The sequence below is a fragment of the Meriones unguiculatus genome, chromosome 6 (assembly GCF_030254825.1).
Source record: "Meriones unguiculatus strain TT.TT164.6M chromosome 6, Bangor_MerUng_6.1, whole genome shotgun sequence".
Lineage (NCBI taxonomy): Eukaryota > Metazoa > Chordata > Mammalia > Rodentia > Muridae > Meriones > Meriones unguiculatus.
In genome coordinates this window covers 96211314-96235290 of record NC_083354.1, presented here as the reverse complement: position 1 = coordinate 96235290, position 23977 = coordinate 96211314, and the positions used below count along the sequence as shown (strand labels likewise).

At 41.4% G+C, this 23977-nt stretch overlaps 1 protein-coding gene across 1 annotated transcript in view; it reads right to left on the bottom strand.

The window, feature by feature from the left end:
* Positions 1-18702, bottom strand: part of LOC110558026 (signal-regulatory protein beta-1-like) — a 28586-nt gene extending 9884 nt beyond the window's left edge. The window contains exons 1-2 of the mRNA XM_060385749.1: positions 18593-18702; positions 4874-5230 (exon numbers count right to left, since the gene is read on the bottom strand). Of these exons, the coding sequence (XP_060241732.1) occupies positions 4874-5230; positions 18593-18665 (430 nt within the window). The 5' untranslated portion in view covers positions 18666-18702. The remainder of the gene's footprint in view (positions 1-4873; positions 5231-18592) is intronic.
* Between the last annotated feature and the right edge of the window lie 5275 nt (positions 18703-23977).

Here is a 23977-nt window from a genome sequence, read left to right as displayed (position 1 = left end):
TTTCCTAGTCCTCATGTGGTATCCCTTGTTCTGTGTCTGTAAAATTTAGCACACATTCCCAGGAGAAAATGAGGTAGAGCCAGGGAAATTAAATTTCAAGGCCTTGCCAAGAAATGCAATTACCAAATTATTTTATATTTTATATTCCTGCTGGCCTCCTCTTGAAACCTAGACAACCTATGGTAAATATTTCTAAATTGACATCTATTATAACTGAGAAAATCAAATACATTCTAGAAGTGCCACAAAGCTAGTACTCTTCCTCATTCCCTTTACTTTCTTTCTTTGTATGTATATGCCATTATGTCTAATCTCAAAGGACACAGAAGCAAGCCTCCTGAGGAGACAGAAATACTCTCTGGTCCTACATGCTTGTGTGGATTGTTGAGATGAATGCAGTTTGCCCTGTAGATGTCTCTTCTTGAGGTTGCCATAATTCACCTGTCTTATGAGCAAAGTATAACAAATATTATTGGTACTTGTACATGTGTAATTCCTTCTCAAATGCCATCCAACCAGGAATGTAAACAAATGTTATGTGAAGTCAAGCTATCTAAACTCTAGCAAACCTGATGACCCTATAGGTTTGAGGGGGCCAGAGCAAGCAGCCACTTATTAGGAATTTTCAGGCATTCTTTCACTGTGCAGATTCCAGTGACTGAAGCTTTGGAAGGATTAAGATCAGAATGCATGAGTGCTGAGAAGTTACACAGTCTAAAGTGCAACTTTATCTACCATGCAACAGCTGATTAATTTAAATCCTGCTCTTTATCTAATGTACATCAATGTCCACCAGCAGGTGGCCAGCTTGAGCATGACAAGTGTGGCTCTGGCAGGCCTTGCCCTTCTCCCCCACTCACTTTGCCTTGCTAAATAACTTAAGTTCCATTCAGAAACCTAGCCACTCTCTCCTCCTGAAGCTGACTACCAAGGTCCAAGTATTGAAGTCCATCACTCAAAAACCTCTTTAGCTCCCAGAAGTAACATGCCCAATTAAAACTGAACACCTCTTCCTATCACAGACTTTCCTATTTGACCTTTATAAACTGCCATTTCCCTCTGAGCCATGTCTTCTCCTCTCTATCCAGAGGCAGTCCTTTGCTCTTTAGGACAAATATCCATCCTCACCTTTCCTTTGTTCTATTCCCCTTCTTCTTAATCTTTATTCCCTGCCTTTATGTCTTACTCTCTTCCCTGTGTCCTTTGTGATGAGAACTTGGTCTAGGATTGGTACTTGAGCTGATACTTTTCATAATAACCTTCCATATTAAAAAAAAACTGGATTAAAGCCTCTCCCATGAAAGATGAAAATGATGCTAGAATCTCACTTAGGTATGTGTACTCAAATCCTACTTATCACTGCCCTTGTTACATGTTATAGAATCACTTATTCTTTTTCATATTTTTGGTTCAGGAAAAGGTATACAAAGACAATATGGTGTGTCTCTGGGTTGTTGCCACCACTAGCATGAAATCCTCCCCTAAGGAGCAGAGGCTTCGATACTCTGACATGCTCTGTTTTCTTAGTGACCACTATTTTGGCCAGTGGCTTTTACAGAACAATGGGCACCCATACACTTCCTCCACAGGGGCTAATTATAGAGAGCAAATGAACATGAGAAGGGAACAGAGTTATGAGTGCAGAAAAGAATTTTTGTCCCCAGAAATAGTTTTAATGCAGACCTGTGCAATATAGGAAAGATTTGCCTTGGGATTACAGTTTAAGAAAGCTCTGCCTTGGTTAAACCTTAAGGACCCTCAGTTTTCTCCTTGAGAAGCATCCCTGACACATTACTTTGGCTTTAGAGAGTTGAGCACAGCAGACTGAGTCCTGCTATTCTGAAGTATGAGGGTTTGTAATGTCTCAGCCTGGTGTCCTAACAGCTCTATCAAGGGAATGATTACATATGTACTGTTGCCTCAAAGCTTGTATTTGATATTTCAGAACCAATCCCCATATGTGAACAGTTAAAGGAATGCAGGTCTAGGGTTTACTTTTGTTTCTCATGGAATTCCAAAAATAGCCAGGTAAAGAGCCACCTACCTCACCTTAACTTGATTGACATGATTGACACCTAAAGCCTAGAAGGAAAGTGAAAATCCAGTCACATGGTGCCTTAGAAACACAGCTCACACTGGTGAAATATTTTCTAGAACTCAGCAGTTTCTCTAAGTATGTTTTATGACTTCACTCCTTCAGTATAGACAGTTTACATACTGTGCTAGCAGGAAGGCTATGTCATGTGAGCCTGTTGCAGAAGGTCTTGTCCTGTTCACTTGTCAGAGAGTAGCTGTGCTGGGATGCATGTTCAGGCATTTAAATTCTTTCCTCTCTCCTGCAAACCACTGCAATTCTGATGTTCTTAATGACTCTGACATCACCAGCCACGAATATGTGCATAGTTTCTCCTTCATGAAGAAACACCTACCAGGACCATGGCTGTCATCATCACAAAATGGATAACTGAGGACTCCATGAAGAGTTAGATTGTGACCCTCCATGGCTTCCTGATGCCAGACTCTCACCAGTTCTCTGGATAGTCATAGCACTCTGGAAAAGTGGGCACAGGAGCCACCTTCTAAAGAAGAGGAAAGTAATGTTCAGGTTCAATGAGTTTTCCAAGGTTTTAAAACCATGATGTGCCACTGTTATTTTTCTTGTTTGTTTGTTTGTTTGTTTTTTGCATACTGCTCTCAGGTGATAATCAGAGGCACAGGCTTTTCTCTGAAGGAACTATGACTAACCTCATGTTACAAATGAAGATACTGAAGCTTAAAACCTAGACACTGTCTGCTCTTCCCAGCTGCAACTCAGAGGCCATTTCTTATGTCCTCACTTTCTTTTCCCACAAGAAACCAATTGTCCCCACAATGGAGCCCTGCATTCTACTTCTTCCCTAAGAATCTGACTTGAGGAATTCTGTGCCAGATGCCTGCTCCAGATATCTCCAGACAGAAGAGGCCCCAGGTTCCTGTAGACCCTGTATGGATGCAGGAGGCAGCTCTACTCAGTGTCTGCTGCTCAGAGAATAAAATATGAAGGAAGAATAGCACATATGCTGTGTCAGTCTATGAGGCAGTGTGCTATATTCAACCCTTGCCTCTGCCTCACCTGTGCACAAGTCATCTGACTTCTATGAATGTCAGGGTTCTCCTCTCTAAAAGAAAAACGTGACTTCTCTCATATAACACGTGCTTAACAGAAAATAGCATAGCAGAGACATGACACATAGCACATTGCTATTTCATGCCCCTCCTTACAAGTCCTTCATCAATGGTATCCTTAGGACAAATGATATGGAAAATAAAGCTAGTATTACTGAAATCTTATGGGTTTTATCTTACTTGAGTCACTTGATGGTTGCCTAAACATTGCATAACCTAGAACTTCAGTGTCCTTTTTCACGATATGGATGGATTCAGGAGGAAGCCACTCTCCCTGTTTCGGTCTGTTGAAGGGTTGTGAGGAGACATGCTACATCACATCTGTGTGGGAAAACAGTACAATCCGTATAATCTAATTCACCCTCAAAAGCAGCAGGCCTTCTCCAGAGAACATGTGCCTATGGCCAAGATGATAACCATAAGAGGTGATCCACTGTTTACTTAGCCAAAAAATGAAATAAATGAAACATTCATAGCCTGAGATCTGAAATATGGTATCTCTGGTTGTTGGACTATTATGCTTTATTTCCACAGGGGAAAATTTCTCACCTAGAATATGGGGTAAGGGTATGGTTGACACTTGTGTAGATTTCTCATCACTACTGTATATAGAATCTGAGAGTGAGAAAAATCTCAAAACCTTGGAGATGGTGGTGAATAAACATGTTGGCTGAGTTCAAGAAATTCTGACTCAACATCTCTTATTCATCAGGTTTCTAAGTGAACATGGTATCTTTTGCTTGGACAATCAGAAGCAGGCCTGGAATGAGATGTAGATTACACATCTCAGCACTAACTGGCTGTGTGATCATGGGCAGGACACAGGCATACAGGGTTCACATCACTAAGAAGATTGGGCTTTATAGTGTGAGTGTCCTTCATGCTGCAAAATTCTTGAAATCAAGAGCAAGTTATAAGAATTTATGCTTCTCTCAGGAAATTCAAAGTGAGAACCTGGCTACCTCAGCTGGGGACTGACAATACTTATGGAATGACCTCTAGGAGGCAAGCTAACATTGGCCAAGAACTTTAGTGCCTGGGAGAGTTGGTCCCTGACACAAAATGTTTTCTGACAGTACCATGGGTAGCCTGGTGCCAACACCTAAACCAGGGCTAAGAGACTCCACAGAGAATGTATACATATCCAGAATGATCTCAGCGTGCTTAGATGTACAGGAAATGAAGAAATCACACCCTTCTTTAGCATCATTTTCTGCATTGATGTGCTTTTTCTACTGGGAGGGAAGAAACACACATTTTGAGTAAAGAGCTCCTGCTTGGCAGCTTCCTGCCATCTGTATTGACATCTAGAGTAGAACCTGGCATAACTAGCACCAGGTTGTTTGGGAAAAAAGAAAAGACTTCATCAGGCAAAGAAGGACCCTCTGGAGGCAGTAGGACAGGTGTGACCCCATCACTAGACCAGGCAGTCAGCTGTCAGGGTCTTTATCAGCCACTAGGCTAGGGCATATTGGGAAAGGTAAGCTCTGTGGGGCAGGCAGACAAGGGCATGGATTTATCAGAAGGGGAACCTCTAGCAAATAGCATGTCACCTCCTCTCTTCAGGTTCCTTGGACCACAGTTGGGGAAAGTCACTCTGAACATGAGGGCTTACTTCCACACTTGTTTCTTACTTGTTCACAGAATTTTGGACAATGTTTTTACCTGTTGGAGAAATCAGGGATGAGGAGGACAATGCAGTACTTACCAAGCACATACAATGTGGTGCCTCCCCCAGACTGAATCTCTTTCCCAAGCTCTGATGTGTCCTTCTGGAACTTCACACAGTAGTAGGTGCCAGCATCAGCAGGGGTGACGTTACTGATACGGATGGAAAAGTCCAGGTTGTTTCTCTTTGTTGCATCTGTGAGATTTATGACTCTGGGGAACCACTCTCCTGTGAAACTGTATATAAGATGCCGACCTTGTCCTGTACCCCTGAACCACCTTATTGGCCCCACAGGGAGCATGAAGGTCACAGTGCAGTTCAGAGTGGCTGACTCTCCAGCAGGGACAGAAAGTGATTTCTCAGGCTGAATCACCTTCAGTTCACGCATAGCTGCTCCTGCAGGAAACATCAGTTAGTGCTCATGCTGATGGGAACCCACAGGTTTGTGATCAAATACTGTTCTCCTGCACGCTCAGCTAACACAGACGAGGAAACTGAATTACAGAGACACAGGGAACCTGGTAGGATTAAATTAAAGCCTTAATGTTGTTTGGAATTCTCCTGCTGCATCCAGTATCTGCTTGGTTTTCATATTCTCTACACACAGCATATGGAACGTCATTACAATAGTATTGGGTGTGATTATTTGACTCTTTTAGACCAATGAGATATGAACATAAGTGTTTATAATGAGGTCTACATTTGGTTACAAGATTGTCATGATGGGGTTTTCTTTATCAGATGGGGCAATGATGCTGTAGATAGATCCCAATAAATAAGAACATGTAACCTAATTCAGAAATAAAACAGGTAAGAGGGTAAGAGCCCACTTGCTGTTTGAACTCTTTCTCCTTCTTTTCCCTCAGTTCAATGATCAAAGACCAAACTGTTCACACCCAACTCTCACCTACATTCCCGATTCCCCACACCTCCACACTCCTGCTACTGAGGTGCACATTCACTGCTTAGGGCAGACCATGCCAACCAGAAGAGCTAAGGGACCTACTTGCTGTCTGAACCCTCATACTCCCTCAGACTGGAGCCGATTATAACTTCCCTGGCCCACTGCCCCCACCCCTTCACTGCACCTTCCCCTTCTTAGGCAGACATCCACTGCTCATGTACAGGCCACACAAGCCAGAACAGGGAAGGGCTCCATCTGCCATAGGAACCCTCCTACTCTCTCCTCTCAGAGCTGAAAGACCCAAGCTTCTGACACCTGCCTCCTGCTGCAATGTACCTACACCTACACTGCTATATACCTGCAACTCAAGTAAAGGCCATGACAGTCAGAAAAACAGAGATCCCCACTGGTCCACAGGTCAGGCTATCAACCAGAAGTCTAGCTCCCAGTTCTGACTGAAAGTTGCTTCTGGACCAGAGGTCAAGCTGGCTACCAGAACTACAGACCACAAAGACAAGTTCAAAGAGGAATCGGAAAGAAAGGAACAAAACACACATCCAATAAAAACAAACTCAGAAATGGGTCCTTAGAATAATCTTTATCCTAACTGCAGCAGCCTAGATGCCAGTGCAAGAACATTATGAAGAACAGCAAGGGCAATACAGAATCACCAGAGCCCAACTGCAATAGCAATGCCTAAATTGCAACACAGCTGAAACATAAGATGATGACCACAAAACCAACTATATAAAGATCACAGTGGTCCTTAAAGAGGAAATGAATGGATTAAATGGAATAAATGGAACTACAAAAAATATATCCTGACTGAGGTAACCCATACCTAGGAAGACAAACATTGATTTACTCACTTTTAAGTGGATATTAGCTGTAAAAGAAAACATAATTGTGATGCAATTCAAAGACCCAGATAGGATAAGTAACAAGGAGGGCTCAATGGTAGATGCATGGATCTCCCTGGGGAAAAGGAAATAGAATGGATATTGTGAGTAGACTGCCAGGGTTGGGTGGGTAGGTAAAGGAACAGGAGAGATCAGGTGTGGGGTAAATGGAGGGAGAGAGTACTGGGAGAGACAACTGGAATTAGGGGGAATTTTAGGGGATGAGGTAGAAACCTATCAAATGGAAACTTCCAGAAGTCTATGAGGGTGACCCTAGCCAAGATTCCTAATAAGAGGGGATAAAGAGCCTGAACCAGCTACATATGTATAATATGCTTAAAATTTTATGATTGAATAAAGCCATCAAAACCAAGAAATAAGACCTTGGTTTAAGATACCAATTAAAATATATTAATATTCTGTATATTATAAAATGTGTAAAATCACCTTAATTATTTAAATAGTTTTATGTGTATGGATGTTGGCCTACAGCGAAATCTGTGCACCAAACACATGTATGGATTTTAATGAAGCAAGAAGAGGGTGGGAGGTCCCCTGGAGTTGTAAGTTACCATGTGAGTGCTGGATATTAATGAAGCGATAATAAATTACTATAAAGGTTGTGGCTTGACACAACAGATACTTGATTTATACTGTGGAGATCAGAAGTTCAAATTTGTTGAGAGAAGGCAACAAACATGGAGTCATAAATCCCCAGTCTCCACAAAGCTGGTTCTTTCTTTGCACATGATGTGGTCAGCTGAGGGTATTCTTCCATGTCACCTGTCTTTCCATCACTGCACCATTTTGTCAGTAATTCTGACTCCAAAGCTCTGACATTCGGAGCCCTTCTGCCTGGACTTTGTGATCTGGAAGGACTGTGCTGTACTGCACTCACTTGCTATACTACTGGGCTAAGACTATACAAATTCATTTAAATATAAAGAGAGTGAAATGAAAGCATGGAAAACTTTAAGAAAGTATGGAAAATGAAAAGTATGAAAGAAAGTCAAGAGTCTGATTAGCAGGATAAGAACAGCAGTGAGCAGTGGTAAGAAAAAAAAACATGGTGGTGGGGAGTCAAGATACGAGGTGGCTTAGAAGTTCAATTTTCAAGTCTACAAAGTACTTACATATTTTATAAAAGTACAAAACATACAAAGATAGAAATGGATACAATTATGTCACTGAGTCAGCAGTGCAGGGGCAGTGGGCAAATAAAGAAAAGAAATTAAAGATTTTGGAGTATAGGTAAAGGATTTTTGAAAGAAATGTCTAACATCTTGGAAGTTTGATAAATACCAAGACTGTAAAGCCAACATAAACTAATTAAACTATAAACTCAGAGAGAATCCTGCCAGCATACTTGTAATCCAACTGTCAAAAGCCAAGTATAGCAAGAGAAGACTGAAAGCAGCCTAGAGCATAATTCTTTCCTTTAAACTTCCTGAAAAATGATAGGAACATTGCTCATTTCAGAAATGTCAACACCCAGGAAGTAGTTAGATGTTGTATCAATCAGAAAGAGAAAATACATCCAGAATTTAAATAAAACCAAGAATTCCACACATGATAACACTATGGAATAAGCACAAAGGAGAAAACAAGGTATTCTAGTTAAATATCTCCTCTCATTACAATGATACCTTCCCTGTAGGGAATGCTAATGGGTTCTTTTTGGGCTGACATAAAATAGCCAGAGAATAAGGGGAGTAGTGAAAGATAAAATAACTTCTTCCTGTATAGTGACTTTTAAATTTTCATAAAACATTCATTCTGAGTTCAGCACTTCCACTTAGTTTTTGGATAATGATGTCTCTAATTTTCATCCTGCTGAAAAATATGAGGAATGGCCTTGGACCATTCAGTCATTGTTAAGTCTTAGACAAGGATATCTGAGGGGAAAACTCAGCTTCCCTAGAAAACTGGAGTCAAAAGCAAAAGGAATTTTAAGAAATTAAAACTTTGTGTAGAAGTAACACAATTTCTTTATCCTTTCCTCTGTTGAGGGACATCTAGATTGTTTCAAGATCCTGGCTATTACAAATAAAGCTGTTATGATCATAGTTGAGCAAATGTCCTTATTGAATGGTAAGGTGACTTTTAAATGTATGCCCAGGTGTGGTATAGATGCATCTTGAGGAAGTACTAGTCCCAATTTTCTGAAAAAGTATCAGATTGATGTACTAAGTGTTTGTACAAGTTTGCACTTCCACCACCAATGGAGGAGTGTTCCCCTTTCTCCACATCCACTCCAGCATGTGTTCTCACTTGAGTTTTTTATCTTAGTTTATTGGTTTAAGATTGAATCTCAGGGTCATTTTGATTTGCATTTCCCTGATGATTAAGGATGTTGAACATTTCTTTAAGTGTTACTCTGCATTTGATATTCCTCTGTTGAGAATTCTCTGCTTAGCTCTGTACCTCATTTTTCTATTTGATTGTGTGGTTTGTTGTCTAATTTCTTGAGTTCTTTATATATTCTTAATGTTAGTGCTTTATCAGATGTAGGGTTGGTGAAGATTACAATAGAATACTACTCAGCTATTAAAAACAAGTAAATCATGAAATTTTCAGGCAAATGGATGGATCTAGAGGAGATCAAACTGAATGAGATATCCCAGAAACCGATAGACAGGCATAGTATAAATTCCCTAATAAGTGGATATTAGCTAAATAATACAGAACAGCTATCTACAGACCTAAACAAGCTAAACATGTACAATGACCCTGAGGAGGATGCTTAAATCTCACTCACAATGGCAAACAGGATAGTCACCAGAAGTGGTGGACTAGAGGAAACAGGATGGGAGTTACTATAGATGGTCCTCTGAAAGGATTTACCCAACAGGGGATCAAAGTGGATTCCTAGAATCAGGGTCAAAGTTTGGGCAGAGCACAGTGAGTCTTATGGAGGAAGAGAGGGTGAAATTAGATAGACACAGAGGAGACAGGAGCCCCACAAGGAAAGATTTGAGCCCAGGTGGTACTTCAGAGACTGATGCACCAAGGAAGGACAATGCATGGAGAGGACATGGATCCCCTGTTGAGATATGGCCAATTTGCAGCTCACTTTCCATGTGGATCTCTGAGTGAGGGGAGTAGAGGCTGCCTCTACCATGAACCTAGTTGACTGCTCTCTGATATCTCACCCCTGATGATGCTGCCTTCTTAAGCTCAGAAGAAGAGGATCCAAGCAGTCTTGATGAGACTTAACAAGCTATGGGCAGAAGGCAATAGCAGAGAACTCCCCCTTTCAGTGGACTAGGGGAAGGGGAGGAGGGGAAGAGAGAGGGAGGGTGGGACTGGGGGAATTGAGGGAGCAGGCTTCAATCGGGATATACCATGAATAAACTGTGAAGAAAAACTAAAAATTAAAAAAAAAAGAATTTAAAACTTTGTGTACTCGGCTAATGCCAGATTTAACAAATGTGTGGATAGTACTAGGATACTGAGAAAAAATATATATAATGAAAATAACATTAATGAATTGCATTGTGTAAGGCTATATAGTAATTTATATTTTGGCATAAGTATGTGCACAAATTATATAACTCATTTTCTCAAAGTTCTATAATTTGCCCCAAATGAAAATATTAAATTTATATACTAAAATTATAGACTAAAATATTTTTAACTAAACAGCATAGAGATTGTGAGTTCCCTAGTAAGGTAACTGTGGGCTATCTCTAACATGGACTCTGTTGCCTGCTTTTGGATCAATTTCTGTTTGCTGGCTTCCTCACCAGGCCACAGGGAAAGAGGAAGGGCTCAGTCCTGATTCAACTTGATATGGGTTGCTGGGAGGGTAATCTCCTTTTAAAGCATTAGGATAGAGGGAGTATCAGAAAGAAGAAGGAAGGGTAGGACCTGTGGGAGAGGAGGGAGGGAGGCTATGATCAGGATGTAAAATGAATTTTTAAAAAACTCTAATAAGTGGAGATAGCTAATATCCGCTTATTTTTTAAAATTCTTTTTTAATTACACTTTATTCACTTTGTATCCCCCTTGTGGTTCCCTCCCTCTTCCCATCATGATCCCTCCCTTCCTCCACCCTCTGCATGCATGCCCCTCCCCAAGTCCACTGATGGGAGGTCTTCTTTTCCTTCCTTCTGATCTTAGTCAATTAGGTCTCATCAGGAGTGGCTGCATTGTCTTCTTCTGTGGCCTAATGCTGCTTCCCCCTCAGGGGGAGGTAATTAAAGAGCAGCCCATGGCAGTTCAGTTTCCAAGTCGGTTCCATTGTAATAGGAACAGGGACTGCCTCTGACATGAACTGATTGGCCTGCTCTTTAATATCCACTTTTAAGTGAGTAAATATAGTACCTGTTTTTCAGTTTCTGGAATGATCTTTTCTAGTCCCACCATATGCCTGCAACTTTCATGATTTCCTTGTTTTTAATTACTCAGTAGTATTTCATTGTGTAAATATACCATATTTTCTGTATCCATTCCTCTGTTAACGGACATCTAGGTTGTTTCCAGATTCTGGCTATTACAAATAAAGCTGCTATGAATATAGTTAAGCAAATGGTGTATTAAATGGTGGGGCATTTTTTTGGGTATATGCACAGGAGTAGTATAGCTGGATCTTGAGATAGCACTACTCCTAATTTTCTGAGGAAGGGCCAGAAAGAATCTAAACAATGAGGAACCTGGCAAGATGTGTAAGCCTCATTCGGAAGAACAAATAGGATAGATATTGTAAGTAGGAGAAAACAAGGAACAGGACAGGAGCTTTCCACAGAGGACCTCTGAAAGACTGTACCCACTAGGTATCAAAGGAGTTACTGAGACTCATAGACAAACTTTGGGAAGAGTGTTGGAATCCTTTGGAAGAAGAGGGAGATAGAAAGACCTGGAGAGAACAGGAACTCCAGAAGGAAGACAACAACACCAAAATACCTGGGCCCACGGGGTCCTGCAGAGACTGATATTCCAACCTAGGAACATGCATGGAGATGACCTAGACCCCCTGTTTTAAGCAAGCCCATTGGCTGCTCAGTTTCCAACTGGGTTCCCTAGGAAAGGATATAACAGCTGTCTCTGACATGAACTCAGTGGCTGGCTCTTTGATCACCTTCCCGTGGGGGATGCAGCCTTGCTATGTCAGAGGAAGATGATGCAGCCAGCCCTTAATGAGACTTAATAAGCAAGGGTCAGATAGAGGAGAGGTAGGCTTCATCCCAGGTATGCAGGCATGGTTCAATATATGGAAATCCATAAATGTAATCCACCATATAAACAAACTCAAAGAAAAAATACACATGATAATCTCTTTAGATGCTGAAAAAGCATTTGATAAAATCCAACACCCATTTATGTTTTAAAGTCCTGGAAAGATCAGGGATACAATGCACTTACATAAACATAGTAAAGGCAATATACAACCAGCCTATACCAACATCAAACTAAACAGAGAGAAACTTAAACCAATCCCACTGAAATCAGGGATAAGGTAAGGCTGCCCACTCTCTCCATGTCTCCTCAACATAGTTCTTGATGTCCTTGCTAGAGAAATAAGACAATTAAAAGAGATCAAGGGCAAACAAATTGGAAAGGAATAAGTCAAAGTATCACTATTTGCAGAGAATATGATAGTATACATGAGTGACCTCAAAAATTCTACCAGGGAATTTCTACAGCGAATAAACACCTACAGCGAAGTGGCTGGATACAAAATTAACTAAAAAAAAAAAATCAGTAGCCCTCCTGTATACAAGACATAAGAACTGAAAAAGAAATTAGTGAAACAACACCTTTCACAATAACCACATATGACATCAAATACCTTGGTGTGACTCTAACCAAGCCAGTCAAAGACTTGTATGAAAAATTTCTAGTCTCTGAAGAAAGAAATTGAAGAAGATATGAGAAGATGGAAAGATCTCCCATGCTCATGGCTTGGCAGGATTAACATAGTAAAAATGGCCATCTTACCAAAAGCAATCTACAGATTCAATGCAATTCCCATCAAATTGCCAACACAATTCTTTACAGACCTGGAAAGAAAAATTCTCAATTTCATGTGGAATAACATGAAACCCAGAATTGCTAAAACAATACTCTACAATAAAAGATCTTCTGGAGGTATCTCCATCCCTGAACTCAAACTATACTATAGAGAAACATTAGTAAAAACTTCATGGTACTGGCATAGAAACCAACTGGTGGATCAATGAAATTGAATCGAGGATGCTGAAATAAACCCACTCACAGGGACACTCGATTATTGACAAAGATACCAAAACCATACAATGGGGAAAACATAGCATCTTCAACAAATTGTGCTGGTGTAACTGGATGTCTCCATGTAGAAAAATGTAAATATAACCACACTTATCACCCTGAACAAAACTAAAGTCCAAGCGGATCAAAGACCTCAACATAAACCCAGACACACTAAACCTGTTAGAAGAAAAATTAGGGAAGAGCCTTGAACTCATTGGAGACAGGAGACAACTTCCTGAACATAACATCAACAGCACAGGCTCTAAGAGCAACAATCAATAAATGGGACCTCATGAAATTGAAAAGTTTTTGTAAAGCAAAGGATACTGTCATCAGAACAAAACGACTGCCTAAAGATTGGGAAAGGATCTTTACGAACCCTATATCTGACAGAGGGTTAATATCCAGAATATATAAAGGAGTCAAGAAATTAAACAACAACAAATCAAGTAATCCAATTAAAAATGGAGTACAGAACTGAACAGAGAATTCTCAATGCAGGAATATTGAATGGCAGAGAAACACTTAAAGAAATGCTCAATGTCCTTAGTCATTAGGGAGATGCATATCAAAACAACCCTGAGATTTCACCTTACAACTATCAGAATGGCTAAGATAAAAAACTCAAGTAAGAACACATGTTGTAGGGGTTGTGGAGAAAGGGAAACCTCCTACATTGCTGGTAGGAATGTAAACTTGTACAACCACTTTGGAAATCAATCTGGTGCTTTCTCAGAAAATTAGGAATAGTGCTACCCCAAGATCCAGCTATACCACTCCTAGACATATATGCAAAAGATGCTGAAGTGCACAATAAGGACATTTGTTCAACCTTGTTTGTAGCAGCTTTATTTGTAATAACCATAAGCTGGAAACAACCCAGATGTCCCTCAGTTGAGGAATGGATACAAAATTTGTGGTACATTTACACAATGGAACACTACTCAATAATTAAATACAAGGAATTCATGGAATGTGCAAGTAAATGGTGGGAACTAGAAAATATCATCCTGAGTGAAGTATCCCAGAAGCAGAAAGCCACACGGCATATACTCACTTATAAGTGGATACTAAACATATAATTAATATGGAATAAACATACTAAAATCTGTACACCTAAAGAAGCTAAGCAAGAAGGAGGACCCTGGGTAAGATGATCAATCCTCATTCAGAAAGGCAAATGGAAAGGACACCAGAAGAGCAAGAAAACTGGGTTCAGGACAAGAGCCTACTTCAGAAGATCTCTGAGAGACTCTACTCAGCAGGGTATCAAGGCAGATGCTCAGACTCATAGCCAAACTTTGGGCAGAGTAAAGGGAATCTTATGAAAGAAGGGGGAGTTAGAAAGACTTGGAAGGGACAGGAGCTCTACAAGGAGAACAACAGAACCAAAAACTATGGGCACCAAGGTCTTTTCTGATACTGATACTCCAACCAAGAACCAGGCATAGAGATAACCTAGAACCTCTGCACAGATGTAGCCCATGGCAATGTAGTGTATAAGTGGGTACCCTAGTAAGAGGAAGAGGAACTGTCTCTGACATTAACTCAGTGGCTGGCTCTTTGATCACCTCCACATGAGATAGAGGTGAGGGGTGTGCCTTATCAAGCCACAGACAAAGACAATGCAGCCAGTCCTGATGAGACCTGATAGGCTAGGGTCAGATGGAAGGGGAGGAGGACCTCCCCTATCATAGGCCTTGGGGAGGGACATGGGAAGAGAAGAGGGAGGGAAGGGACAGGATGGTAAGGGGATGAACAAGAGGGCTTCAGAAAAAAAGAAAACAAAAGAAATACTTTAAAGTAAAAAAGAAAAAAAATAATAGAGTAGTTTGATACTTTGAATTCTATCAAAGTAAAATAGAAAATATCGGGAGATGTAAAGGTCAATTGCGTGTGCCCAGGACCCACTTTATCTCTCACAAAGAACTAAAATGTAGCCAGCTGTATTATTTTATTTTTCATTAATTAATGTATTTGTTTACTTTTAATCCAAGTAGGAACTTCACCTTCCTCCTGTACTCCCACTCTCTCCCTCTACCCTCCTGTCCCCTCCTCCTTTGCTCCTCTCCCTTTCTTCTCAGATAAGGGGAGACCTCCTGTGGGTATCAGCCTCCCTTGGCATATCATAGAGGATTCGGTGCATCTACTTCTATCGAGGCTAGATAAGACATCCCAGTTATGGGGAAGGGATTCATGGGAAGATAACAGAGTCAGAGGCAGCCCCTGCTCAAGCTGTTAGTGGCCCCACATGAGGACCAAGCTGTACATCTATTAGGTATGTATGTGAGGTCTAGATCTGTATCATGACTTTCCTCTGGTTGGTGGTTCAGTGTCTGTGAGCTCCTAACTGTCCATTTTGTAGATTTTCATGTGCTGTCCTTGACCTCTCTAGCTCTTTCAATTCTTCCTTCCTCTCTTTCCTGTTCTCTGCCTAAAGTTTTAGATAGCTGTATTTTTGAGGCAAGTCACCATGGGAGGGGGAAAGAATGCATCAAGGGAGTGACTAGAACCTTGCCTGTCTGGGATGAAAGCACATAAAACTGAAATGAGTATACAGACAACTGTGAAATTTCCCTTTTAGGGAGGATTTGAGAATCTCAGCTAAGTCTATCTGGATGGATGGAATTGGCACTATCACAGGTCCTGGGAACATCCAGTCTTGACTGGCTTCAGGTTATTTATGGAGACCAGCTAGAGACTTCACAGCAGCTGGGTGTGGGAGAGACCCCACCCACACTCTCTCTTTCATCCCGAGACCCCAAGCTACAGTAGCTATACTTTATCTGAACCAGTAAAGTGTTTCTGACTTCATACTGGTTTGGTATTGGAAGGTGAGAGAGACTTTGATATCCTCATCCTTGAGTCAACAGAAATCCAAAGACACTAGCACAGGGGTTGCGGCCTCACTGCACGACTTGCCCAGCAGAACAGAAGTGACAGCAACATTCAAGCCTGTCCAGTGCCTCATAATCCTCGAGAACATGGTTTCACCACAGAGAAGAATGGAGCATGTTGCATAAGAATAAGCATCAAGTATGTTGTATCTCTTTTGTCAAAGGCTGTGTACAGGCCCTCCCTGTGAGTTGTGTTAATGCTAAGACTGAGAACTGGTGGACATGCAGTACCTGTCTACACTCTGTCCCTAGGCCCTATCTTAGTACGCTGAAATGTCCTTGGTCTGATCAAATAACAGTAGGTACACTGTGGTTCTTCTGCTGCTTCTGTCTGTACTGACTGTGGGCTCATGCCATTGGCCCTTTTAAGGAAAGAAGCTTCACGCCTCCTGTTCATCCAGGGATAGCAATGTCAAAGCACTTTCCTGTTACTGAGATTAACCCTATATATACTAAAGAAATACCATTCTACTAATACCAGCACTGTCCCTGTTGTGATGGCTACACATTAGGCTTCCCATCCCCTCTGCTTTGTACACTCACTGTGACCCTCACTTATGTGAGCTCATGGTTTACTGACTTGACCATGTAATGAACTGTGGCAAAGTTTTAATTTCAGCTGAAATGTACAGAGGGTCTTTACCACAGCACCAGACTGGAAACACAACTAACATTGCATGACAGACAGTCTTTAAGAGAAAGGGTATTTATCTTAAAGGACTTTTCACCAGTGTAGCAAAGATAACAAATCACCAGATGCATGAATCTTGAAGCAGAACACTGAAAACCGTAACATGACAAGGTAGCAAGTTCCCTTTTAAAGAACAATGTAATTTTAGTAAAAGTTCCTGAAGGGCATCATACTGATTAAATTCCTGGCAAGGAATTTTAAAAAGGTTATAAGGAGTCGATGATCCAATCACATACATTTTAAAAGTGACATTCCTCAAGAGAATACAGAGCAGGGGCTGAAGTACCACAATCCTTGGGTGGTTTAAGTTTTGACATTTCCCAGGACTTTCTCCCATTAGACCTTATCTTCTAAATAATCAATCATTCAAAGTAGCACCATTATCTGTTGAAAAGATTTTAACATGTAAATTTTTAATGTATTTCAGATTCAAAGCGTAATATTTTTTGCTAAACACTTCTTAGTACTGAAACAAAATTTTTAAACTCTACTGATAGAGGTATCAAAGCAGAGGCTGAGACTCTTAGCCAAACTTTGAGCAGAGAAGGAAAGACATAGAGGGGGCAGGATCTCCATAAGGAGAAAAATAGAGCCAAAATATCTGAGTCCTGGGGTCCCTGAAGAGAATGATACCCCAACCAAGGACCTCAAACCACACCTCAGATGTAACCTATAAACTCAGTCTCCAAGTGGATTCCCCATTAGGGGAGCAGGGATATCTTTGGCATGAACTCAGTGAGAGGCTCTCTCATCACTTTCTCCTGAGGATTGCAGTCTTTCCAGGTCACAGAGGAAGACAATGCAACCAATCCTGATAAGACCTGATTGCTTAGGTTCAGATGGAAATGGAAGAAGACCTCTCCATCAGTGGTCTATGGGAGGGGCATAGGGAGAATAAAGGAGAGAGAAGGGGGTTGGGAAGAGAGGAGGGACTGGACCAAAGCCAGGATATACATGGAATAAATTATAATAATAGAAAAGAAAAATGAATACAGGACTGAATTGTTTATATTTTACATATCAAAGCATAAACCCATAATGTAACTGTACATGGTATAGAGTCTCTAAAGAGTTAAGGTCAATTGGGGATATTTGGGTGGATCTTAGTCCAATGTGACTCTTTTTCCTTCTGGTAATGGAGAAAATCCACAGACATAGGCTGAGGTGAGATCATGTGTGAAGATAGAAGGAGACAGTGCAATTTAAAGGAGAAGCATCTTGGAAGAAATCTGCTCAATGGACACCTTGACTCTGGTCTCCAGCCTTCATGGCAACCATAGCAACAGCCTCTTTTTTTTTTTTTTCAATGCAGTTTATTCAGGAACATTGAACAATCCTCGGACCCCGGGGAAAGCCAGCCCACAGCTTAAATAGCCTCTGGGTAGCCAACCCAGGCGTGCCACGGGGGCAATGCAGATAGGTCCACATACATGGAAGCAAGCCAGATCCTCGGCCTTAGCCAAATGTGGAGTTGTTCGTGACAGAGAGCACTCACCATCGGGAAGGTGGAAGGCGGAAACCAGCTCCATCTTTAAGGCATAGCATTCCGCAGCTCTCTACAGTTCCCCATTTTTGTTTTAGATGCATCAGGCAAGAGTAGAGCCTCTTAAAGAAGCAGCACGAAATGAGAAGACTGAGATCATATAAGAAAACTAATAGAAGTCAGAGGATAAAATAAGGAACCTAACTTAGAAGAAATGGTGGCTGAGTACTGCAGGACACACTTCACCCAGAGCCATGCCATTGGCCTGCATGTCAGCTTCTATGTCTCAGGAAGTGAGCAGAGATTGCTGAGCTCAGAGCCAAGTGGTCCTACCACCTGCATTGGAAGTTATTCAGTGGCTCTGAAGGACTCAAGGGATAGAGTGATTTAATTAGGATTCTGCTGAAAATATTTTCTTCAGCTTAAATATTAGACAATAACATTTGTTAAGCATTATTCTATAGGATGCTTCTATTTGACTGTTAAAACTTATGGATATGCAGAGCCATGCTCAGAGACTTGGTTCTAGAACCTGAGACAATATTCTGACCTTCTTTCCTGGGACAGTTCAGGTGGTCACCTGGAGTCTTTAGTTTCTAATGCAGGGGTTGCCCAGATGCAGGAAGATGATGCTATTCCTGGGACATGCTCACCTGTAAGTCCCAGCAGCAGGGTCAATAGCAGGACACTGTGAGAAGAGTGTGGCCAGGAGTCCATGGGAAGCATGGTCAGGGTCAAGGAGCCTGCTGTACCAGTGTCTGTACTCAGGAGATCTCAGCTTCTGATCTGCAGAGAGAAGAGGTCCTGTGCATAATGGGTATGCCAGTGTTGTGGTTGTGGGGAAAGAGGAACCACACTGGTTATTTTGAAATCGATACCCAGTGTGTATTTTGGTATGTAGCTGCAAGCGAAGATTAGTTCTTTATAATTTATGTTTAGAAGAAAAACGTTTATCTTGAAAATATCCTTAGAACTCATTGGTACAGGAGAAAACTTCCTGAAGAGAACACCAATAGCACAGGCTCTAAGAACAACAATCAATAAATGGGACCTCATGAAACTGAAAAGCTTCTGTAAAGCAAAGGACACCTTCATCAAAACAAACCCACTGCCTACAGATTGGGAAAGAACCTTCACCAACCCTTTATCTGACAGAGGACTCATATCCAGTATATGTAAAGAACTAAAGAAGCTGGAAAGCAGCAAACCAATTAATCCACTTAAAAACTGGGGAACAGAACTAAACAGAGAATTCTCAACAGAGGAATATCGAATGGCAGAAAAGCACTTAAAGAAATGCTCAACCTCATTAGCCATTAGAGAAATGCAAATCAAAACCACCCTGAGATTTCACCTTACATCCATCAGAATGGCCAAGATCAAAAACTCAAGTGACAACACATGCTGGAGAGGTTGTGGAGAAAGGGGAACCCTTCTCCACTGCTGGTGGGAATGTAAACTTGTACAACCACTCTGGAAATCAATCTGGCGCTTTCTCAGACAACTAGGAATAGCGCTTCCTCAAGATCCAGCCATACCACTCCTGGGCATATATCCAAAAGAGGCTCAAGTACACACAAAGGACATTTGCTCAACCATGTTTGTGGCCGCTTTATTTGTATTAGCCAGAAGCTGGAAACAACCCAGATGCCCCTCAACTGAAGAATGGATGCAGAAATTGTGGTACATCTATACAATGGAATATTACTCAGCAATGAAAAATAAGGAAATCATGAAATTTGCAGGAAAATGGTGGGACCTGGAAAGGATCATGCTGAGTGAGTTGTCCCAGAAGCAAAAAGACACACATGGTATATACTCACTCATATAGACATACAACATAGGACAAACCCACTAAAACCTGTGCATCTAAAGAAACTAAGCAAGAGAGAGGACCCTGCCTAAAACGGTCAATCCCCATCCTGAAAAGCAAAGAGGATGGACATCAGAAAAAGAAGAAAACAGGAAACAACCTAGGAACCTACCACAGAGGGCCTCTGAAAGCCTCTGCCCTTCAGACTATCAAAGCAGATGCTGAGCCTGATGGGCAACTGTTGGGCAGAGTGAATGGAATTTTATGTAAGAACTGGGAAATAGTAAGAGCTGGAGAGGACAGGGCCTCCACAAAGAGAGCAACAGAACAAGAAAATTTGAACAGAGGGAACTTCCCAGAGTCTCATACTCCAACCAAGGACTATTCATGGAGATAACCTAGAACCCCTGCACAGATGTAGCCCATGGCAGCTCAGTCTCCAAGTAGGTTACATAGTAATGTGAAGAGGGACTGCCTCTGACATAATCTGACTGGCCTGCTCTTTGATCACCTCCCCCTGGGGGGGAACAGCCTTACCAGGCCATAGTAGAGGACAATGCAGCCACTTTTGATGTGAACTGATGGACTAAGATCAGAAAGGAGAGGAGAACCTCCCATATCAGTGGACTTGGGGAGTGGCATGCATGCAGAAAGGAGAGGGAGGGTGGGATCGGGAGGGGAGGAGGGAGGGGCTTATGGGGGGATGCAGAATGAATAAAGTGTAATTGATGAAATATTAAAAAAAAAAGAAAAGATAATTTAAGAACCTTAAATGACTTTCAAAAGTGGAGGAAAACATGGAGTTAGTCAATTTACATGGAGCAAATCTCACCCCTGGGGGCAATGGTCTCCTGAACCTACTCAGACCTGGGACACCACCACTGCTAGTTCTAGAACTGATTCAGGATGTTCCAACAAGGGGGTTAAGGCTTCTCATAATATTTCCTATAAGTCCACACCTGTTTGTTTATAACCCCCATTTTTAATCATTGTTAGCCAGATAGAGCCAAGTAATTGTGGTAATGACACTTGCTTTTTTGCCCAAAGCTGGAATGCTAGTGAATTTAGGTATGTCCTGATTACTCGAATGCCTCGCTGGGTGCCTGTGCCCATTGATGCCCCTCACGCTATGACTCTCTTCAGACAGAAAAGGGATCTTGGAATTACAGCCGCCATTGTTACTGCCATCTCATTGGTGGCTGTTGGAGCTACCACCGCGGCATTAGCCAAGAGTCATACTATGCAGACTGCTCAGACCCTAAATAATCTTTTACCCAATGTAGCTCATGCTTTAGATGTACAAAAAGGAATTAATGCTCAACTAAAAGGAGACTTGATGGTGTTCAATCAGAGGATTGACCTCATGCAGGAGCAAATTGATACCCTATGGCAAATCGCTCATCTTGGCTGTCAATGGAAGTGTGCTGGACTTTGTGTCACTAGCATACAATATGAGAATTTTTCCCGTGCTGCAAATCTGTCTAAACAATTGTCTAGCTATATTTTAGGTAATTGGACTGAAGAATTCGATACTATGATGGAGCAGCTGAGAGTGGCCATTGTTACGGCAAATTCTACCAGAGTGGATGCAGGACTAGCCACAGGATTATCATCATGGATTGCTGCAGCCATGAATCATCTGAAGGAATGGGTGGGCATGGGAGCGTTAGCAAGCCTTCTGGTGTTGGTCTCCTTGGTTTGCCTGTGGTATATATGCAAGATTAGAGTCTCACAACAGTGTGATGCAGCCATGATCATTCAGGCCTTTACAGCCATTGAAGCAGGACAGTCTCCCCAAGCATGGTTGGCTACCATAAAAAGCTAAAATGTTAAGCTCAGGATGCGAGGCTAAGCACTGCACTCAGGGTCAGCCGCTTTTGACCCAGAGAAGAGCATGTCTGATTGCATGCGGATTGATGCCCCAGGTCACACCTCTGAGAAAAAGGTATCAGACAGGTCTGATGCTCTTTGGGTGGATGACACCTAAATGAACATTGGTACAAAGTCCCAATTTATTTCTATTTTCAGAGATCAGACCTCTACTCTTGCCTGATGTGTCCAAAACAATAAGGGGGAACTGTAGAGAGCTGCGTAATGCCATGCCTGAAAGATGGAGCTGGTTTCTGCCTTCCACCTTCCCGATGGTGAGTGCTCTCTGTCACAAACAACTCCACATTTGGCTAAGACTGAGGATCTGGCTTGCTTCCGTGTATGTGGACCTATCTGCATTGCCCATGAGGCAAGCTGGGGTTGGCTACCCAGAGGTTATTTTAAGCTATGGGCTGGCTTTCCCCAGGGTCAGAAGATTGTTCAAGGTTCCTGAATAAACTGCATTGAGAAGAACAAAAAAAAAAATCAGAAAGAAGGAGAGGAGGACCTCCCCTATCAGTGGACTTGGGGAGAGGCATGCATGCAGAAAGTGGGGGAGGGTGGGACCGAGAGGGGAGGAGGCAGGGGCTTATGGGGGGATACAAAAGGAATAAAGTATAATTAATAAAAGTTAAATAAAAAAATTTAAAAAAAAAGAAAAGAAAATATCCCTTAGATATTCTTTACTGATATCCTGGAACATGTAGTGCAAGTGACACTTAGGAGTCTTTTTGTTTACACAAACACAGTAAAATATGTTAGAATTAGAATTGATTGTCAACCTGGCACAGATGAAGCAGCCCACCAGGGATATCTGTGAGAGATTGCTGGGGTTTAGAATGTCTCTGAGCCTATCTGTGAGGGACTGTTTTTAGTTAAATTGGGAAAACTCATCTTATTTTGGGGCAGAACAAGATCCTGAGCAGAGGATCTTGAACTGTAAAATAGACAGGGTCACCTGAGTACTAGCATGCATGCACTTCTTCATTGCTCTCAGCTGCTGTCTAAGGATGTAACATGATTCCTTGTAACAGATTACTAATCACCACTGGGTTACTTTTAACTGAAACTTAAAATCCATAGTAGTAACTGCTGGGCTAGATTCTTGTCAGCAAATTAAATGACATAGAAAATTTCAAGTTCATTAAGATGTGAATTAAGTGGAAATGTTGTCCCCTGTGGTCCTCCAGAAGCTAGAACTTTACCCAGAGAAATTGCCAACTGAAATATTTGTTTTCCATAAAATAATACAGAATTATTTTTTTAATTGGGTTATAAAAGCCATCTTTCCTATTTGTAAATACTCATCAATTTTATTAACATCATTTTTAAAAAGGTGCTTTTGCTTGCTAAAACTTGTCGGGCTCATCTTGTGCCATGCTTTGTCAAAAGGACTGTCAGCAGATGTTGCCTGAGTGGAAGGTAGTTAATATAACAGAAGAGAACGAGACAGAAAGAATGAGAATCCAGGGTCCAGCATAAGCTTAGAGATATGTGCGAATAGTCTCATTCTGATCTGTTCAAGTATAGCTAATTGCAGACACATGACTAAGTAAAGCATTCTTACTATTGAATGGTACTGGAATGTCAGTTTTGTAAACTGATAACCAAGAATCACACAGAAGTATTGATACTGTGACATGCCAGACCTAGACCTCTGCCTTACATATTTTTAATAATTTATTTTATGTTCATTTTATGTACATTGCTGTTTTTACATTTCAGTTTGGTTACCTTACATCCCAAGGGTGTTCCCTCTGTCCTCTCCTCCCAGTTCCCCCTTTTTTTTACTTCCCCCATTCCCTCCCCCTTTCCCACCAGAAAAAGGGGATCTTCCCCATATCAACTCTCCCAGTACATCAAGACTGAGAATATCCTCATCCCCTGAGGCCAGGCAAGGCAGTCTGCCAGGGGGAAGTGATCCAAAATAGGCCATAGAGTGAGAGGAGGAGTGCTTGATTTTGATTTACAGTCAATCAAATAATTATATTGTAGTTTTGATGTTTCCATGATGAACCCAGAGACATTTTAATGGTAATAATTTTAGTAAAAAAAATGGCTGTTATTAACACTGTGATCATTTAATTCACTGTAGCATGGACCATGGGGCCTTTTCAAGTACAATAATAACCATCAGTGATGAGGGTGCAGCCTTCTTCACAGCACACCAGTCTGGTGACATTTGTGAATGTGTCCTCTTATGAATTGTCAGGTTCAGAGCTGATGGCTTAAAAATACTCCTGCACTCATCTTATTTTGAAGATTCTAATAGGACAAAAAAGCCGCTGACCGGAGGAAACACATAAGAGAGGAGAAACAGTGTTGACACAATGACTTTAATTTTCTCCTTCCACTC